The sequence below is a fragment of the Balaenoptera ricei genome, chromosome X (assembly GCF_028023285.1).
Source record: "Balaenoptera ricei isolate mBalRic1 chromosome X, mBalRic1.hap2, whole genome shotgun sequence".
In the NCBI taxonomy this organism is placed as follows: domain Eukaryota; kingdom Metazoa; phylum Chordata; class Mammalia; order Artiodactyla; family Balaenopteridae; genus Balaenoptera; species Balaenoptera ricei.
The window spans coordinates 116,268,641-116,289,781 of NC_082660.1; the positions used below are offsets into that span (position 1 = coordinate 116,268,641).

Here is a 21,141-nt window from a genome sequence, read left to right on the forward strand (position 1 = left end):
AGAATGGTGAATCATTTTCAGAAGGTTTTCAATTGACTTTTCCAGATCCATCAGAGTAATCCCTATCTATGGTAGCTATAACCTTACAAAATGTATTTCTTAAATAATAAGACTTGAAAGTTGAAATGACTCCTTGATCCATGGGCTACAGAATGGATGCTGTGTTAGCGGGCATGAAAACATTAACCTCCATCAGAGCTCTTGGGTGACCAAGTGCATTGTCAATGAGCAGTAATATTTTGAAAGGAATCTTTTTTTCCTGACCAGTCAGTCTTAGTAGTGGGCTTAAAATATTCAGTGAACCATGTTGTTAAACAGATGTGCTGTCATCTAGGCTTTGTTGTTCCATTTATAGAGCATAAGAAGAGCAGAATTAGCATAATTCTTAAGGGCCCTAGGATTTTTAGAATGATAAATGAGCACTGGCTTCAACTGAAAGTCACCAGCTGTATTAGCTCCTAAAAAGAGTGTGCCTGTCCTTTGAAGCTTTGAACCCAGGCATTGACTTCTCCTCTCTAGCTATGAAAGTCCCAGATGATATCTTCTTCCAATAGAAGGCTGTTTTATCTACAATGAAAATCTGTTGTGTAGTGTATCACCTTCATTAATGATCTTAGCTAGATCTTCTGGATAACTTGCTGTAGCTTCTACATCAGCACTTGCTGCTTCACCTTGCACTTTTATGTTATGGAGATGGCTTCTTTCCTTAAGCCACATGAACTAACATCTACTGGTTTCAAACTTTTCTTCTGCAGCTTCCTCACCTCTCTCAGCCTTCACAGAACTGAAGAGAGTTAGGACCTTGCTCTTGATTAGGCATTGGCTTAAGGGAATGTTGTGGCTGGTTTGATCTCCTATCCAGACAACTAAAACTTTCTCCATATGAGCAATAAGGCTGTTTCAGTTTTTTATCATTTGTGTGTTCACTGAACTAGCACTTTCAATTTCCTTCAAGAACTTTACATTTGCATTCACAAGTTGGCTAACTGTTTGGCATGAGAAGCCTAGCTTTTGGCCTATCTCAGCTTTAGACATGCCTTCCTCACTAAGCTTAATCATTTCTACCTTTTGATTTAAAGTGAGAGACTTTTCCTTTCACTTGAACACTTAGAGGCCATTGTAGGGTTATTAATTGACTTAATTTCAATATTGTTGTGTCTCAGGGAATAGGGAGGCCCAAGGAGAGGGAGAGAGATGGGGGAGCGACCAGTTGGTGGAGCAGTCAGAACACACACATTTATCAGTTAAGTTCACCATCTTAGATGGGTGCAATTTGTGGCACCTCAAAACAATGACAATAGTAATATCAAAGATTACAGATCACCATAACAAATATAATAATAATGAAAAAGTTAAATTTTCCCAGAATTACCAAAATGTGACACAGAGCCATGAAGTGACCAAATGCTGTTGGGAAAATGGCTTTGATAGACTTGCTCAATGCAGGGTTGCCACAAATCTTCAATTTGTAAAAAACACAATATCTGCAAAGCATAATAAGGCAAAGTGCGATAAAAAAGGTATGTCTGTATAGATTAAAGGACCAACATAATTTGGTACTGTTTACCTCTCAGACTTCATTTCCCTTCACTGCCTCTCTCTCATTTACTGTGCTCTAGTCATGCTTACCTTCTCTCCTCTGCTTGAACATGCCAAGTCCATTTTCATCTTAGGGTCTCTACTTGTTTTTCCTTATTTTGGAATGCTTCTCCTATAGATGTTTGCATGGCAATCCCCTTCATATTGTTCAAATCTCAATTCAAATGTTAGAGAATACTTGCTTTCCTAGCAACCCCAGGTATGTTAGCTGTTTTAATCTTCTTCATAGCATTTATTGGTACCTGATATTATTTGTTTACATATATATCATATTTTGCCATCTTCAGAATGTAATATCCCTGATGGCAAGAATTTTGTATGCCTCAGTCTTTGCCATATCCTCAGCAACCTAGTATTCTGATTATCAGTCAATAAATATTTGATAACTAACTGACTTCCATAGTTATTTTTGAGCATCTACTTTTGTACCAGGTTATGTGCTAGATGCTGGGGATTCAAAGTTACATAAGACACAGTCTTTCCCCTAAGGAGTTCATTCTCTGTTGCAGGAGACAGAGGTAGAAAGAGACAGTTCTCATATGGTGTTACAGGTGTCATGTTAGGAGGAAGCACCAGGCATGGCAGAAGCACTGAGGAAGGGGTGCCCAAGCCAGCCTGGGGCAGAGTGGGGAGAGAAGTCAGGGAAAGCTTTCTAGAAGAGGTTATGATTGAGCTGGAGCTTTAGGGTATGAAGATGTGTGTATGGTGGGTGGGGGTGGAAAAGGTAATTCTAGTCAGAGGAAAAGGCATAAAACACCATGGGCACATTCTGGGAACTAGAATTAGTTTAGTGTGGTTAGGACATGGTATGTGAAGGAAGGATTGGGAGATAATGTTGAGAGGTAAAACAGATAATCAAGGCCTTTAACACTACAAGTAAGGAGTTTTGGTGTTATCCCATAGGCAATTGGGAACTACTTAAGAACTTTTAAAGGAATACATCAGGTAGTAACATGCATTTTCCATCTATGAAGGCAAGAGAGGTTGCCATTAAGCCCAAACTTTAGCTGCCACAGGTGCAAATACACTGATCCCCAATCTCTGTGCTGTGCCTGGTGGCACAATCCTCATGACTAAACACCTACCAGAAAGATAAAGGGCTTTGTCCACCATGTACTCCTCAGCAAAGCGAATGTGACAAAAGTTTTTTTTGCTCTTCCGAATAGCAATGATCTCTCCACACTGCTCAAACACTTCCACGATGATCTGCTCTGTACCATTTTCAGGCAGGCCGCCCACAAATACTGTTTTGCATCCTGGTGGTCGTTCTCGGGTTGCAGGAGGTGGAAGATCTAAGTGTAAGTGCAAAAGCATTTGAAATTAAAATGTTTGCTTAGGACAGACCTCTTAGAAACTTAACATGTCCCAGAGACAGCCCTACTGTTCCCATCAGACTTCTGCCTAAGAGACCCAGAAGCATGTGGCCTCCAAGATGCTCATCTCTGCTCCATAGCAAATTGGTTGCCTGAACCTCAGAATTATTTTATTCAATGATTTGGTGATCGTGATGTATGTATACAGGATAAAGACTCAGACCCATCTGTCTCATCAAAAGTTCTTTTATTTTGTTCTTTACTTTTGTTGTGACAACCCAGCTATGCCCAATTTTCCGTCATTTTTATTAAGAAGACAATTAGTGGAAAGAAATCCCACTCGGTTTAAACTTACTTTTGAGAATTCTTAGAACCAGTGTCCTTGAGAGAAGGGTTTGTTTAATTCAGTTTGTAGTTATTGTATTCTCCCCGTTCATGCTTACAGAAAGAACTGTTTCAGGATTAATTTGACAGTGAAGGGGTGAACATTTACAAAAATATATACAGCTATCAGAATAATTTGGTTGACAAAGTCAGCCAGAATACAGATCATCCCTTTTAGGTTTTTTGTTTTTTGATACCAGTGAGCTCTTCCTCAGATTCTTTGCTGGAGAGGTGAGGTCCAGAGCCAATCATGCAGCATTTAGAGGGAAAGTAAGCTCATCTGGGAAATCATTAAATAAAGTGAGATATATTTGGCTGTAGAGTTATTAAAAACCTACTTAATGAGATGATTCTCCTTCTGCTTAAAAAATGTGCTTTCTGGTCACTTATACATAAAGCCGGTTGTATCTGCCAGCTCCTTGTTGCTGTTTATATGTAGCAAAGCATTTCCCAAGCAAAATCCTACAGTTCATAGCCCAACAAAACAAAGCATGATGGTCAAGGGTTTTCTAGTGTTGGTTTTGTATCTGCAAGGATTTATTTTGTGTAATCCGTTCTTCCCATTCAGCTCTTAACAATAATTCTCCCAGCTCAAGATTTGGAGAGCTCAACAACCAGTGATTACAGCTCACATGCAAAAATAAATGAGTTTCACTTGTAGATTAGGCCAAGGCCCCCACCTGATTCTTATCCAAGTTGGCAAGCAGATGATTTGAGAGCTGCCTCGGCTATTAGCATCTTAAGCTTCCTCACTTTGCTTATTAGTGTGGGTCAGAATAATCAAGTTCTCATGATGCTCTCTTTCCCTCTATTTAGTCAGTAAAAGGGGTAGAGGGATTCAGGGAACCTACAAAATTTCTGTTAAAATTTTAAATGCCTGCAATTTCAAGAACTCACTGTATTGGTTTTTCATTCCATAGGAGAAGTTTAAAGGGAAAAGAAGATAACCTAGTGAGCAGGGATCTGAAATGTCTAACATTAGAGAGGTTATAGCTTTAGCCAAAAAGGGAAAAATGAGATCCAGAATCTCTTGAGACTTATACTTCTGAGTTTTTTAAGAACTGGAAAGGATTCTAGATATCACACTTCCAGTGATTCTCAACTCTGGTAGCATATTAGAATCAACTTGGGAGTCAAACAAACAAACCATGCCTGGGTCTCACTCCAATGAGTCTGATTTAATTAGTCTGGGGTGCAGCATGTGCATCATTTTCTTAAAGTTCCTCAGGCAACTCTAATGTGTAGCTATAGTTGAAAACCACTGACTTGGCCTAAACTTATAATATTCTGAGGAAAAACCTTAGCTGAGTGAGGTTGGGTAACTTATTCAAGGTCAACAAATCAGATAGAAAGAGAAGGAAAATGAACTTGGAGCAGTTAAACCTGGATTTAAACCTTAATTACTCACTGTCTGTATGACCTTGGGAAAATTACATAACCTCTGAGAACTTTGTTTTTTCATCTTAAAATAGGGATACTATCCTCTACCTTACAAGGGTTATTGTAGGATAATTGATAATCTACTGCCTATATTGCATGTGGCATAATGCCTAGCACTTGATAGGTTCCCAATAAATTGTAGTTATTATAGTGTTATTATTATTTACTATTATAGAACTCAGGTTTCCTAATTACCACTCTGAGGCTTTCTAAAATCCTACTACAAGTCCAGAGTGGAGTGATAGCTAAGACCTGGATTTCTAAACTCTCAGCTCCTTGCTTTATCCAGATCTTTAGATAAGGCTGGGGTTGGGAAGGAATCACTCTTATTGGTAGAGAAACTGTTACAGAACTGAACTTGGGTCTGCTTCACACCCCACCCCCCCAGCAGTAAAACCAATCTACCAAAATCAGGTTGTGCTGAAGGAAAGTACAGCATTTATTGCAGGCACCAAGCAAGGAGAATGGGCAGCTCACGCTCAAAAGACCTGAACTCCCTGATGGCTTTCATGGAACGGTTTTTAAAGGCAACATTTGGGGTGAGGGTTGCAGGGTGTATGACTTTCTTCTGACTGGTTGATAGTGAGGTAACAGGGTGGTGTTTCAGGAATCTTAATCATCAGCCTTCTGGTTCCAACCAGTCTGGGGCATATTCCTTGCAGAGGAACTAGGACTCTGTTTTATTGTTGAATTATTGTTGAAGCTATCTTGCTTAACTGCTTTTCCCTTGTTTCTGTATTCCTTCACTTCTCCAATTAGTAACTGCTTGTGCCTGCTCTTTGGCACTCAGGGAAGACCTAGGAGACCAAAATCTTTTCCTACAAACAAGAAACAGGGGACACGGAGGGCCTTTTGTACCCTGTAGGGCCTGTGGTGTCCTGCTCAGTTTCAGAATCTACAGCTGTGAAGACACACATGATTTTGACCATGGAACACAACCCGGCCACTGACTATATTAGGTAAAGAATTTTCAACAACATCTATTTAGTTAGAGCCATGTTTTCACATCTAAGGCTTCAGAATAAAATCCTGCCTTAGAACCCTTCTGAAGTTTACTATTTAAATGAATTCAATAAAGAATCTTTTTATGAAGCAAATAATCACCTTTTTATATTATTTGAGTTAGCCTAGGTTTACCTTTAGGTCCGTTGAGAGACTCTAAGGAATGTCTGGTTACTGCTATAGTTATATGTAATACTGACAATACCAAGGCTCTTTCCCTTGATGAAACCATCACCCTATTTAGATGCTGTGATTATTCAGTGGTGACTGTCTGCTAAGTAAAGGCGCATAAAAGCCACTAAGAGTAGTGTCAAGAATGCTGGGGATTTATTTATTTTCCTTGGGTAAATGTAGCATTTGCTGAGATTTAGGTGTATGCCACCAGCAAGGCAATGGGCTGTACTGTCTTCCTTAATGGATAGTACTTGTTCTTTAATTAACAGCTCAAAGTACTTTGTTGTCTGGGCCCGATTTTCTAATCCCACTGAAATACAGTGATATGGGCATAGCAATGGTAACTCCATAGAAGTTAATCCTATTAATCAGGTAATGTGCTAAGCTCCTGTAACACCCCAATCACCACTCCGGATGGAGGAGAAGAAACTTCCATGTAAAAAGATGCAAGATAACTGGGAGTATAAAGCACTCTAATCTCTGGTAATGGAAAAGGAGGAGCTGCTAGCAATTCTAATTACAACTAAGCACCCACTCTGGGGAGCTGTGTTGGGGCAATCAGCATTAAGATCAAAGTCACTGCTCATCTTTGAGAAGTGAGGCAAGGAGCAGCATAGAGGCCCAATAAACCACTTGCATCTTGCTTTTCAAAGGAGCATCACAGATCACTCAACTGGTTTGCCAGAATTTGCATACTGCAAAATCTTTGAGTTGATTTTATTAGACAGCCCAAGATTGAAGGTCCCCTAGACAATCAGCAGGGGTCAGATATATTTTAATGTAATCCCAACTGATTGGAAGTAATCAGAAGGCTAGCGAATCTTTATTAATTCTCAATTTATCCATTTTCTCTAATTTTCTTTATAGAACCCAGCCCTAGGAGCCAAAATGAGTTCAGCCTGTTTTGAGATGGTAAAATGAAATGATTGCTCTTTTTCTGGCTCCTGGGTGCTTTCCCACATGCCTGCACACAGATAGCAGATGATATTCCACCATTTATTCCACGTTCACTATTATTTCACAGTAGATGAAAAATGCAACCTCTCCATACAGAAGGTCTATCAGCTGAAGTGAAAAATCTTGACAGAATTGAGTTCTCTGGAGAGAGGGTGCTGTCCTTTTCTTATACCACCAACTGAGGACTGTTAATTGGGAATGCAGTAAATCTCTGATAGCCACCCTGTGAAAAAAAGTACCTGTGTTCCAGAGAGCTTTCTTTTGCCATATCTCTGACTCCTAGGAATCAGAGGATGTTGCTTCTAGGACAATTCACCATTTATCTTTAGGAGACTGGTGCACAGTCAGCTCCAGTCTAGTTTGATCTGTTGAATTTTTAGACCAGAACTGATTTTGCCTAGTCTAGATCAGAGAGGTTAAGTTACTTACCCAGGATTTCATGGCTATTTAGTATGGAGATCTGGGATACCAGGCCTATGTCACGTTGGGGCTCTTAATTATTATACCATACTGCCTGTTCCACTGAAGGCACAAAGCTCTATGGGCCACCTACCAATTTGCTCTTGCCTTTCCTAATACATTTTGAGGGACTTTTGCCTAGGTGAATAATTATTGTGGTAGCTACATTTTTAATGTCAAGAATCATATTTTTAGAACTGGATGAAACCTTGGAGGTATCTAGGGTAATCTAACCCAATAGCCTCACTTTACAGACAAGGAAACTGAGACCCGGGGAGGTCATGCGACTAACCCAAGATCCCTCAGGTAGTTGGTGACAGAGCTGGGGGTAAAACACAGTTCTCTCGACTTTTAATCTAGTAGTTTGTTCACTATACTATAATACTGTTTTTTGCACATTTGATGTAGATCCACCTGGAAAAGTCTAGTGGTCAGTTGGCTATATGTGTCTGAAGCTCAGAAGACAGCCATGGACTGAAAAATAGATTTAGAAGTTGTCGGCATGTGGTGTAATTACCTCATGCTCTCTTGGTTTGATTTCTAGACCTCTGACTTCTCCTTTTGTATTCATCCATCCATCCCTCCATCACTCAAGAGATATTTATTGAACATGTACTATATGTCAGATACTTTTCTCAGTGCTGGGGATATATCAGTGAACAAAACAGACAAAACGTCTTGCTTTTGTGGAGTTTACATTCTATAAATTGCATAGTTTGTTAAAAGGTAATAAGTATTAAGTGAAAAATAGAGAGGGTAAGTAGGATTGGGAGTGCGTCAGGGAGGGCTGAACTTTTAAATAGGTTGTCAGGGTTACTGAAGAAGAGACATTTGAGCAAAGACTTGAAGGAGGCAGGTGAGTTAGCCATGCAGATATTTAGGAGAAGAGTAGTCTAGGCAGAGGAAAGAGCCAATACAAAGGCCCTATGATGGAAGAGTGGCCTGGTGTGTTCACAGAACAGCATGGAGGTCAGTATAACTGGAACAATGTGTGATGGAAAGGAGAGTGGTAAGAGACAAAGTCAAAGAGATAATGTGAGAGAGGGAGGACCTTCTTTGCCATTAAAGGTCTTTCTGTGCCATTCAAGACAGGAATAAAGACGCAGACCTACTAGAGAATGGACTTGAGGATACGAGGAGGGGGAAGGGTAAGCTGGGACGAAGTGAGAGAGTGGCATGGACATATATACACTACCAAATGTAAAATAGATAGCTAGTGGGAAGCAGCTGCACAGCACAGGGAGATCAGCTCGGTGCTTTGTGACCACCTAGAGAGTGGGATAGGGAGGGTGGGAGGGAGAAGCAAGAGGGAGGAGATATGGGGATATATGTATATGTGTAGCTGATTCACTTTGTTATAAAGCAGAAACTAACACACCATTGTAAAGCAATTATACTCCAATAAAGATGTTTAAAAAAAAAAAAAAGGTCTTTCTGTGCCATTAAACAGACTTCGGCCTTTATTTTGAGTAAAACAGGGAGCCATTAAAGGGTTTTGAACAGAGGAGGGACATAGTCTGACTTAGGTTTTAAAAAGGATCACTCTGCCTGCTCTCTTGAGAATACATTGTAGGGGGCAAGGGTGAAAGAGGAAGACCAATTAGAAGGCTATTGCAATAGTTCAGAAAATGTATTATGGGGGCATAAACTGGGTCATAGCAGTAATTATCATGAAAATAGTAGAATTCTAGTTATATATTTTAAGGTAGAACTGACAGTTTTCTAACAGATTAAATATGGCATGTGAGGGAAAGAGAGTAGGTAAGGATTACCCTTAAGTTTTGGCTGAGTAATTGAAAGGATGCAGTTGCCGTTATCTGAGATGGAGAAGGATACTAGTGGAGAAGGTTTGGGGGTAAATATTAGGGGTTTTGTTCTGAACGTATTAAACTTGAGATGTCTCTTTGACATGTAAGTGGAGATATCAAATAAGCAGTAGGATATGAGTTTGGGGTTCAGAGACAAGCTCTGAGCTAAAAATATAACTTAGAGTATCACTGGCATACTTTTTCTCAGCCATGAGATTGGATGAGCTCATCAACGGTATGAGTACAGAGAAGAGGTCCAAGGACTGAGTCATGGGGCTCTCCAATGGTAAGAAGTCAGCGAGAACAGAAGGTTATCAGCAAAGGAGACTGAGAAGGAATGACCAGTGTGAGAAGGAAAACCAATAGTGTGGTATCCTGGAAGCCAAGTGAAAAAGTATATCAGTGAGTAAGGAGTAATCAACTGTGTCATACATGGCTGTTAGGTCAGTTACGAAGAGAAGTGAGAATTGACCACTGGATTTAGTATTGTGAGGTCATTAGTGTTCTTTTTTTTTTTAAAGGTATGAAAAAGTTTATAGCAACTAGTAACATAAATACATATTATAATGTGGTATCATTATTGTCTATCAATTTATCAAATATTTTAAAAGCATATTATGTAAATATAATTGTCATGGTCCTTATAAAAGACTGGTTTCCAGGTATGAATGAGAATACTTGTCTAACTAACTTTATTAGTGCTGTAGACATTAGTGTTCTTAAGCAAGCATTTTGATAGAGGGGTGGGGCAAAAGCCCAAATGAAGAAGATTTAAGAGAGAAGAGAAGAACTGGAAACAGTAAAGATTAAGTGCTTTAAGGACTTTTGCTGCTAAGGGGTGTACAGAAATGCAAACTCCCCTTTCTCTCTTAAATTTTGAAATGTTAGAATTCCTTAGGGTGCCCTGCTTGGTCATCCTCCTTCTTGATCTATATAATCTCTCTGGTGGCCATTCTAACACCTTCAAATGACCTAATGTTTCAAGAAGGATGAAGGGGTCACTAGTTCTAAATATAGTAGAGAAATAAAGTAATTTAAGGACTAAAAAGTATCCATTGGATTTAGCCCCTAATACTTTATTGGAAATGCATTAGAATGATGAAAGATTAACTACCATTTTAATTTCAGTACCTTCCACGTGGAAGTGTTTGGGAGACGGTAGGCTTGGAGTTGGGCTGGAGAGGAGAGTGAGATTAGAAAAGAGTTGAACTTGACTAAATTGTGGGTAAATGGCAAGTAGAAATGATTGAAGATGGTCACACGATGCTATAGAGGCAGAAAAATTAGGATTGCTAAGACAAAGAGCATTGCTTACCACCCAGTTCTACAAGGGGTAAGTCATAACACTGCATTTGCTGACCGACAATGCATCCTGAGAGGAATTCAGGATGAAAAACAGGATAATGCACTCTGTGATTTGGACAAGCAGGCCCTATGGATAGTTAGATGTATATCTCAGGAAGAATTTTAATGACCCCAGATTCTTGAAGCTTCCCATATATAGGAAAACACTAAAATCATTAACTTGAGAAATCTGTTCTTTGTGATTAGCAGTAATTATTTACTAAGATGTATGCTAGACTGCACATATTTCCTAGCCAAAAATCATAGATAAACTGGCCTCTCCCCCACCTGTTTGGAGTCGTTTTACTCAGAGCTGAGTAGCTGTGTCCTGGGCTTTAGTCCTCAGCAAGACCCTGAATAAAATTTAAACTCACAACTCTTATGTTGTGTGTCTTTCTCTAAGTTGACAAAACAGACCAGTGAAAGGCTTTTGAAGTTCAGGATTTGGACTCTGAATCTGTGGGCAATGGGAGCCCCAGGACTTTTAGGGTTCTGTATATGTGACAAGGACCTGGATGAAATGTTAGGTGGGAGAGAGGGGAAGGAATTGATGGTAAAGATACTTTCTAATGAAGAAACAAGACAGAAGCAGATCAGATGGGTCCATAAAGAGACTGTGAGAGTCCCTAAATCACATGACCTTATTGCTAAGAGGCCACTGAGTGCAAGAGAATATACCAGAGACAGGCAGGAGTAAGTACTGGGGTTTATAATCAAGGCTTCATCAGACACAGTTGGTGGGCTCTGGAGAAGATAAGTCAATCATACCAAATTCCTACTCTTCCCATAGCACTTGCTCTTTCCATTCACCTTTACAAAGCCTTGGGGCTGTTAACAAAAATGGCACTTTTGCCATGCTCTCAGCAGAGAGCTAAGGGAGGCTTATCCGTTAGTGTTTTCCCCACCCAAATAACCTGAGCCCCCTTTCAACAAAATTCAAGTTCTAAAAAGGAACTAGAACACTAGTTTACTTTCAGCTGTGTCAGGAGTGTTATATTTTGAATTCAATTCCAAAGCCAGGTTCCTTCCCAGAAGCCACCACTTTACAGGCACTAATTGCCCTGACAGCATTCTTAACACAAAAACAAATATCCAAGGGACTGAGACACCAAAACATTGTGACTTGTGTGGAGAAAAAGCAGAATATTACTTGGATTTGGAGGGAAGAGTGTGCAGCTTTTACAGTGTATGATCTCTTTTACTACTGGCATATCTGGTGGAATTGGAGGAGGTACTATTCCCAGGCCAGGCATCATTGGAGTTATTGGTGGAATTCCAGTCATCATTCCAAGAGCAGGATCAAAGTCTAAAAAAGGAGAGGAAAGAGAGAACAATAAATTACACCAGGCAAGATCAAGTAGAGGCAGAATGCTACCTTATAAGCTTCAAACCAAAGTTCTTTCTAAGACAGAGGCAAAATATTTAAGAAAACATGTTATTAGCATTACCAGGCCTTAAATATTGTAATTGTGCATTTTCCTCTTGGGCTAGGCCTGTTTGTTTGTTTTTTTAAAGCACTTTTATTTATTTATTTATTTTTGGCTGTGTTGGGTCTTCGTTTCTGTGCGAGGGCTTTTCTCTAGTTGCGGCAAGTGGGGGCCACTCTTCATCGCGGTGCGCGGTCCTCTCACTATCGCGGCCTCTCTTGTTGCGGAGCACAGGCTCCAGACGCGCAGGCTCAGTAGTTGTGGCTCACAGGCCTAGTTGCTCCGCGGCATGTGGGATCTTCCCAGACCAGGGCTCGAACCCGTGTCCCCTGCATTGGCAGGCAGATTCTCAACCACTGCGCCACCAGGGAAGCCCGGCCTGTTTGTTTTTGTTTGCCCAGTGCCTGTTTGTCTCTACCTCTCATTTTGACATCCAAGGCCTTTTGTAATATGACCGCGCCTTGTCCATTGATCTTTCCTTCCACTACTTTCCAACACACACCCTCTGCGCCATTCAGACAAGGCTTCTTACTGTCCCTTGTAACACTTCCTGTTTTTTTGCAGTATAGCATGGTGTTAAGAGCATACAGTTTTGGGGTTCAGGAAGACCTGGGTCCTAGTTCTACCATTTGATTAGCAGGATGAACCTTTTGAACCTCCGTTTCATCATTTGCAAACCGAGGTTAATTCCGCCTACTTTTATAGGGAGCTATGAGGAATAAACAAAACGATGAATGGAGTGTGCCTAGCATAATGCATAGCACAAAAATGCTCAATAAATAACTATTCTCTGTGCCTTTGTTCCTGTTGTTCTCCCTGCCTGCCTGGAGTCATTCAAGCCTCCCCAGATTCTCCCCATGCTTCAAGACCTGGCTTAAAGTTCCACCTTTCCAGATAATACTGTTCATTCTTATCTCTTTATCTAAAAACTGTTCTACACCTGTTGCCACCGAATTTTATTTTGCATCATCTTTTGTTTCATTCAGGGGTGCTTCTAGGATGTGCGGGAGCTCCCAAAACATACTTTGTGGGGCTTGTCTAGATACACAATTGATTCACCACAAATCAGCATCAACACTATTCTGGTAGCCCATTCGATACCATGAAAGATATACCATACCATACAGCTGGAGTGATTTACTTGCCAGGATACTCTCCTGGAACCAAGACTCTGGGAGGACTCCACAGGCACAAGTTCTGAAGCTTCTTGGGGGCATTTACGTGAGTCTACATGTGGGGTAAAGGATTGAAGAGTGCCTCAAAGGGAGAAATGGGGACTGAGGTCCACATAGGTTCAGTATGAGATTGGGGCTCCTTGCTTAGATGACACTGCAGGCCTTTGTCAATCCCAGGCACTGGAGGGGAACCTAGAAAATTTTGAGAAAGCTGCTTCTTGCCATCAAGACACACAGAGGAGCTGCTCTGGACTTGGGGCACCTACCCCGATGGCACTATCTACCTGGCCAGTCCTCAGCTCTGGAGAGGGACTTAGAAAATATCTGGACAGTCATTCCAAAGCTCGAGGTCCCCTGATGTGAGGGCCCATGGCAGGGGCCCCGCTTACCTGGGTCTAAAGGCGGTACTGATTTCATTGTTTAAATTTTGTCTCTATAACAAAATGAACATTCTTTGAGAGAAGGGAGTGCATTCTACTTCATTTCGCCACCTCTCACCCCTGCCCTCTGTTATAGAATGCACAGTGTATTGCAAACAAAGAAAATATTGCATAAGGAGTTCTGATAATGTAGGGGTAGTTATGGTAGCAGTGGCAGGTCCTACTCCCCCAGACTTTACCCTGCTCACCACTCAGGCCCAAGGGACAGTGCCTTTAAGTATGTCCTCAAGGTGGCTCTGAACCCCCTGGGTGGTTCTCTAAGATGTTGAAGGAGGTGTATCTAAACAGTGGGAAGAACCTGTGGTTCATACAGAAGCAGGACTTCAAGTACGATAGGCCCAGAAGGAGGGAGTCTTCTGACTGGGCAGATAGGCAGGTGGGTGGCACATGAGCACCTCCCATTGCAAGCCAGCCCAAGAGAGCTAGGGCATTCCTCATCCTCCCACATGCCTGTCATGCTGAGATGCCAAGACCTTGAACATGTTTAGGAAGAAAGAATTTTCTTCTAAGAGGAAATTTTATTTTTCTGAAAACAAATTTACTTTTAGCCCTCATATGTTTTCTCACCCAACATGCAAGTATTCACACATGCCTGTGCGTGCACACACACACACACACTCCTTCCCTTCCTCCCTGTGACTCTCATCTCTCTACTCTCCTCCGCATGCTAGTTATAAGACCTTGAGGGATGTTTCTTAATATCTGTGTGCCTCCATCTCCTTTTTGGTAAAAGTAGGGATAAATAGTGACATTTAGCTCAAAGGATGAAAGGACAGAACAGATATGAAAACCTCTGACATGATACATGGTGCTCCTGATAGGTAAGTTTCCTTCCTTCCATTCAAAACATGCGTCCACACACTAATACATTCACTTATACAGGCATTCACTTCCACATCCCACAAACATTTGTGATAGCCTCCTATATGTCAGGCTCTATGCAGGGGGACAGGGTGTCCAGGCCTTTTTTTCCATCTTGGAGAACTTAGGAGCCCTGACACTCTGTGTTCCTATGCTGTAGAATGAGAGCACTGTGGTTAAGAATGCCATTTACGTCTTTGGAAAATTTGATTCCTTGTGTATAAGATTTTGGAAAAATTGTTAACATTATCTCCCCCATTTACAAACTGTTAATTTTCAGTAGGAAAAGATCAGATTAGATTGTACGCCAACTAAACAATCCCATCTATTTTCCCCCCCTAATGAAATGTTTGTCTTCCTTTTATTGTTCTGCCTGCCTCCTCATTGTTATTCATATAGTTCTGTCACTCACAACTCTACCTTACCACAGATTACAGAAACATCAGTTCATTAAACAAGTTCTGCCACTTCGACTGAGAAAGAAATGCCTGTCTCCATGTACTGTCTACTAATAAATGGAGACAAACAAAAAACAAATACACAGGATAAATATAACTCCTGACTGATGTACTCACCACTGAGCTGTTTGGTATGATTACATTAATATTTTATGAAATTCATTTAAAAGCAAGTGTATTCATGACATATGGCTAAAGCCAGAGTAGATAAACTCCCTTTCTTCTTTGCATTCAATATGCCAAGAGTTCCATAGGCTACACTGCGTAGCAGGGCTTGCTAGAGGGCAGGATGTACATTGTACATGACATTTCAAGGGCTCCTATCACATTGATTATTTCTTTTGTTTATCTTCAACCGTTAAGACCAAAGTAGACTTGAATTTCCAATACCAACCAAGAAAATAACCATTTGAAATCATGGGCCTTATACAAGTATTGCAGGATCTGAAAAAAATCAAAGAAGTCCAACACTAAAATACACTGGGAATAGAACACCAGAGAAATTCTCTCCCTTTTTCAGGCCCTATTCTGGCTTGAGGAGTACAGCCAACATGTACATAGTATTACCACTTATGTTAGGAATTTAAACTTCTGAAGGAGATTTGAAATCATTTTATAAAAGGGTTGTGGAGGGACTTCACTGGTGGTCCAGTGGGTAAGACTCCACGCTCCCAATGCAGGGAGCCAGGGTTTGATTCCTGGTTGGGGAAGTAGATCCCACGTGCATGCTGCAACTAAGAAGTCCACATGCCGCAACTAAGAGATTGCATGCTGCAACTAAGAAGTCTGCATGCCACAACTAAAAAAAAAAAGATCCCGCATACTGCAACTAAGATCCCGGGTGCCACAAGTAAGACCCAGCGCAGCCTAAATGAATAAATAAATAAATAAATAAATAAATAAATAAATATTTTTAAAAAGGGTTGTGGAAAAGGCCAGGGTATTCCCCTAAAGCCCTTTCACAATAAATACCCTGTTCTGTTTTGCTTTTACCACCATCTCTTCTTCTAACGCCTTTTCCCTACTGCCTTCTTTACTCTCGGCACTGCCATTGGTGGAAATGTCAAAAGATGTTGGTTTGTATTCCCTCTTCTGATTCATGTACTTTCCAAACTCCCAGCTTACTGGAAATGCTGCAAATGCTGTTTTTCAGTTGCGCCACCTTGCTCCTCTGAGTTGCAGCTCTATTACATCTCTATTATATGATTTTAAGTAATGTTTCAGTGTAGCCTTAAGTCTTCCTGCTGCCTAGCAACTTGCACTTAACTCAACCTAGAGTAGTTATCTAGCAATATTATCATCCTCCATTCTCTGTACACATCTGAGCCAGGGAGCTACAATGGAGGAAAATGCCATTTGTCCAGTCATCCATATGTCTAACCATTTGTATGTCCTTCAGTATTTTGATGCCAGCCCCTCTGCAGGTGTTGGGGTTGAAGGAATAAGATAAAATCCTTGACTTCAGAGTATAGTTTGGGAACAGCCATGCAAACAATTATAATGCTTTGTCATCAATTATTATTATCATCACTATAATTGTTTATTGGGTGCTTCCATTGTGCTAGGGACTGTGCTTAAGCATTTTATATAATCTCATTCCAAAAGACCAGTGGGCTAGGTACTGTTATTATCCTTCATTTTATAGATAAAGAAACTGGGGCTCAGAAAGATTTAGTTACTTGCCCAAGGTTCCACAGCCAATAACCTAGGCAAGACGTAGGATTCAAATCCAGGTTAGTTTAACTCTAATGCTTTTAACCACTGCACTGCCTCTCAATGTAGTATGGCAATTGTTTTCATGAATTAATTTAATTACAGGTATAAGGTGAAATAAGTATGCTGAAAAACATGGCAGACAAATAACAAAATGCTTCTATATAATTCTTTTTTGCAAGTGTGGCGGATTAAAGGTGGATACGAATTCTTTGTTTCCCCTCCCGTCAAGAGGTGAGGTCTATGCCCCACCCCCTTGAGGATCTGGATGGGCTCTAGCACCACTTTGACCAATAGAATACAGCAGAAGGGATGTTGTGCCTGTTTTCAGGGCCAGGCCTTAAGAGAGATAAAATTTCCACTTGTCTCTGGGAACACTTGCTATGGGAGCTTCAGTCACAATGTAACATGTCTGACTACCATGCTGGAGAGACCATGTGGAGAGGGCCTTAGTGTAAATGGAAAGGGAGGGATCCAGCTGAGCCCGGTGTTTTATCTGTCCCTGCCAAGGTGCCATGAGTATGAATAAAGCTGTATTGGAACCTCCAGACTATCCCACCACAGCTGAGGCATCCCAGTTGATACCATGTGGAACAGGTGGATTGCCCATTTGAGTCCTGCTTAAACTCTTTATCCAGAAAAATCTTAAAATATAATAAAGTCATTGTGTCTTAAGCCACTAAGTTATAATGTGTTTGTCATACAGCAATAGGTAAGCAGAATATGCAGCACGTCTGAGGAGTGGGGTGTGATTGGTTAATAGAGTTAGCTATTTTCAAGTAATTAAAATAGAAAGTACACTAAGCACCTAACTAGACTGATTATTTTTCCGATTATTGAAAAGGTGCTTTGGGATCCAGCAGGGCCCCAGAGCCACTGTCTTTGAGCAATTGTTGTCACTGTACTATTGCTGTGTAGAAGGACCAGTTGGAACAATGCCAGATGACAACACACTACCAGATGTACAAAGACTACAGATGTCTACAAAACACTAGAAACCTTAGAGGTTGCCCATCTTTGATGCCTGACAAAGACACCACATATGCCAATTTTACGGTTCAACCCTTGATATTTTCTGGCAGGCCAGTTCACGATGGCTTTCTTCCTATAGACAGCAACCTGTGCTTTTGTGGCAGGGGAAGAGGATGCTGTCCATAATACTACTGCCCATTGATCAGGTGTATATGAATTTCCAGGTTTTATACACATCATCTCATTTAAACTTCAGAACAATCCTAAGGAATGACCAATATTATTATTCCCTATTTTACAGATGAGGAAATTGAAACTTACAGAGATAACACAGTAAGGCCACACAGTAGGTGGCTTTTACTAGTTATGCTCTCAATCATTGGTCTACTCTGCTTCTCACAAAGTCCATGGGTCCACAGGAAAAAAAGATACTTCTTGTCAGACTAAGCTCTGTTACCTACCAACTCAACCTGTAGAGTCCTTCAAATGTTCCGGTCCAAAAGGCTACCATAGGGTTGCTTATCTCTACAGCCAGAATTTCCTGTTGAGATATTCAATATATGTGTTGTCACAGCAATAGATAATTTAGAACCTTCTGTTCTAAATCTGAAGTCTCAACTTTGACTCACAGGAGAAGTTGGAATTGTGGCAATGTATGAACTGGAGATAGGCAGATATAGGAGCTGACATATTTACTATCCTGCTTGCCTTTTCAGAACTGGACCTGGTTCTGGCTGGCTGGAGTCCTCTTCATACCCTCAGAAAGCCTCTGCTTACACTTAGTGACTTCTCCCCATCCAAGTCCCCCCCCCCCCCCCCGCCGCCAGGTCCATTAAAGGCATTTCCAATCTTTTAGGTATTCCAGAGACCCTTGATCACCAGGAGGTAGTCTGTATTCACAGTCAAACCACTGAAATGCAACTATGGATTAGTCTAAAATAAATGTTCCAAATAGGATCTAATTATATATGCATAATTAAGCTATTTTATAGAAAATTATGATTCCAATTCAGGTATACATTTCTGCTACATTATTGCTATTTCTTTAGAGTTCCTACAAAATTCATTGGAAAATTAAGAATTATGCCTGGGTATTGAGAAATTTTAACTCACTACAGTCCTGGCTGCCTCCTCTCTACACAGATCCTTGAAAAGACTTTTCAGGCAGCCAACCTGAAGAGGGAACACAGATTTCTAAGGAGAGCTTGGCTGAGCTGTGAGATGACCTTGAACTTACCACAAGCCCTCTTGGAAATAGAACACAAGTTTCTAAATTTTTGCACAATGACTCTCAAATTCTACCAAAATCTGTCTTGCTTCTCCAGAAGATCATCAAAACCCTTGTTTCAGGTCAGTTGGAAAGTTGGGGTAGGGCCTGGTTCATGCACAATGACAAACGAGGCAGCAAGCTGGGCTTGGGTGGGTTATGTGGCATAATTTCAGCTCATAAAGACTCTCCCTAATAAATATCAACTTTGATCCCAAATTTCAACCAATGAAGCTTTATTTCATTAGTATAAGTTTTTGCAAATATCTATATATCTAGCCCACCTTCCCCCTATTCCTTCCTATTTTGTTCTTTGTGTTCTTGCCTTGTTAGAACATTTGACAGATTCAGGGTCATGCCCCTGACTCTCATCTAGGGATGCTGTGAACACCTTTGGAAAGGCATTAGGGAGGACATTTCACACTACATCTTTGGTTCCTAGATTTCTGGATTTTAGAGATGAATTAAAAAATATATATATACATATATATACTTAAGGTTGCCAACCTCTTAATTTGCTAAGAAAAGACATGGAAAAAAGTAACAAAAATTAACCACGTACCATTCATGCAATTCATAAAAGACAGAACATTTCAAACCCAAAAATATAGGAAATCTATAATCTCCGAATAAAGAACAGTCCTTTCAATTGAGCAAATTTAGCTTCATGAAAAATTCACTATATTCTTAGTTTCTACATTTTGCAGTGGATGAGGGAAAGCAATATCAACTGGTCCTGGGCTCCAGCCCAGTGTTTGGAGATGACTCAACTACCTCACTTAGTGTGCACCCTTATGTATGAAGATCCCTATGAAAAAAGTCTTTCAGAGCTAAAGTGTCAAACACACACAAGTGTTAAGGGCCATGAAAAGTTTGACTTCTCCTGAGGACTGGTATATTTTCTCTTCAGGGAAAATGCAAATTATATAACTGATCAGGTTTCCCTTTTTGTTTTGGCTACCTGGTCACAAGGGCAGTTCACCTTTAGAAACTGGGTGGGATCCTATGACCTACATATCTGAGTTCTAATTAACCTCCCTACCGGGGCTTCCCCTTCTATTCTCATTTATATTTTCCTAGATGATGGTTTATTTTACTTGTAATTTTTCTCTTTTACTGTAATCTTTCTTATAAGCTGCCCCAAATATTTTGTGGAATGGGGTGATGTAAATCAGCTCAGTATTTAACCATTTTCCCCACACTGTATAGTCTTGCATACCTTCCAGTCGTTGGTGTACCACTTCCTCTGCTTAGGCTGTTCTTAGTTCCTTTTTTCCATCTGACACTTTCTTATATATCCCTGGACACTGAGCTCAAATGTTGCCACTTCTGTCAACCTTCCCTGATCACCACTACCCACCTAGCACCCCCTCCATCCTACTCTGGCTAAAACAATACTTTTCTACATGTATCTACTATGGCTAAAACAATACTTTTCTACATGTATCTACTATGACACTTGCTACATTGTAGTGTAGTGATATGGACTTTGCTGCCTCTGCCACTGGATTCTGAGCTTGAAGGCCCATTTGGTATCCCCTTGACCTAGCTCAATATATTTTAATTCATGGATGGGTGAATAAAAGCACAAATGAACAAAATGTTTAGGAAGTCTTTGAGTTGTTGAGGGTCAAGAGGCAGCTCAAATGAGAACAGGTTTTATTAGGGATAAAATATGGGGGTTCTAAAAGTATTCTAGTCACTATGAGGGAAGGAATCTTTCTCTTTTTTGTTCACTGATTTATCCCCAGGGCTCCTCGCAGTATCTTGCTTACAGCAGGCCTCAGTAAATATTCCTTGTATGAATGAATGAATAAACCATCTCACTCTACCGGACTCTTTATAATAGTTTCCATGGGGGAATCTTGAGAGTCCCATCACTTGGTAGGATTCAAGCTTGATTTGGAGAGACATTAGTTCTATTTGGTACAGTGGTTTATATATTATTGGCTCTTGGTGAGGTGTCCACCATGATGATGAACAGTGCTCTCCTTTCTCAGGATCTCAACATTATCTGCCACTGAAAGCATATTCTATTTGTGGACGATAGTAAAATAATAGAAACCCAAGTCCGGGCCCCCTTGAGGAGCTTGAAGAACAGTGGCCTATCATGTGTCACACATCTTCATTCTTTCTTTCTGTTCTCATCAGAGTTTGCCTGCTGCGTCCAGTGAGAACTGCCTCCTTAAGAATGACAATTCTCATAGATGGGCAGCGTCTTGCTCTGGGAATAAGGGCCATGAGTCATATTTTCCAACATCTCTCATTATGGAGGAGGCATAGTCAATACAGTGGAGACACCATAATGAGGGACACTTCTTCTTTGGGACTTCACAGGCTCCACACTT

At 40.7% G+C, this 21,141-nt stretch overlaps 1 protein-coding gene across 8 annotated transcripts in view; it reads right to left on the minus strand.

The window, feature by feature from the left end:
* The window catches only part of ENOX2 (ecto-NOX disulfide-thiol exchanger 2), a 262,829-nt gene that overhangs the window by 38,471 nt on the left and 203,217 nt on the right, over window positions 1–21,141 (minus strand). For all 8 annotated transcript variants that reach the window (XM_059909877.1, XM_059909875.1, XM_059909874.1 and 5 more), the window contains 2 exons: window positions 11,631–11,786; window positions 2,685–2,891 (listed from right to left, as the gene is read on the minus strand). In XM_059909877.1, coding sequence (XP_059765860.1) covers window positions 2,685–2,891; window positions 11,631–11,786 — 363 coding nt within the window. The remainder of the gene's footprint in view (window positions 1–2,684; window positions 2,892–11,630; window positions 11,787–21,141) is intronic.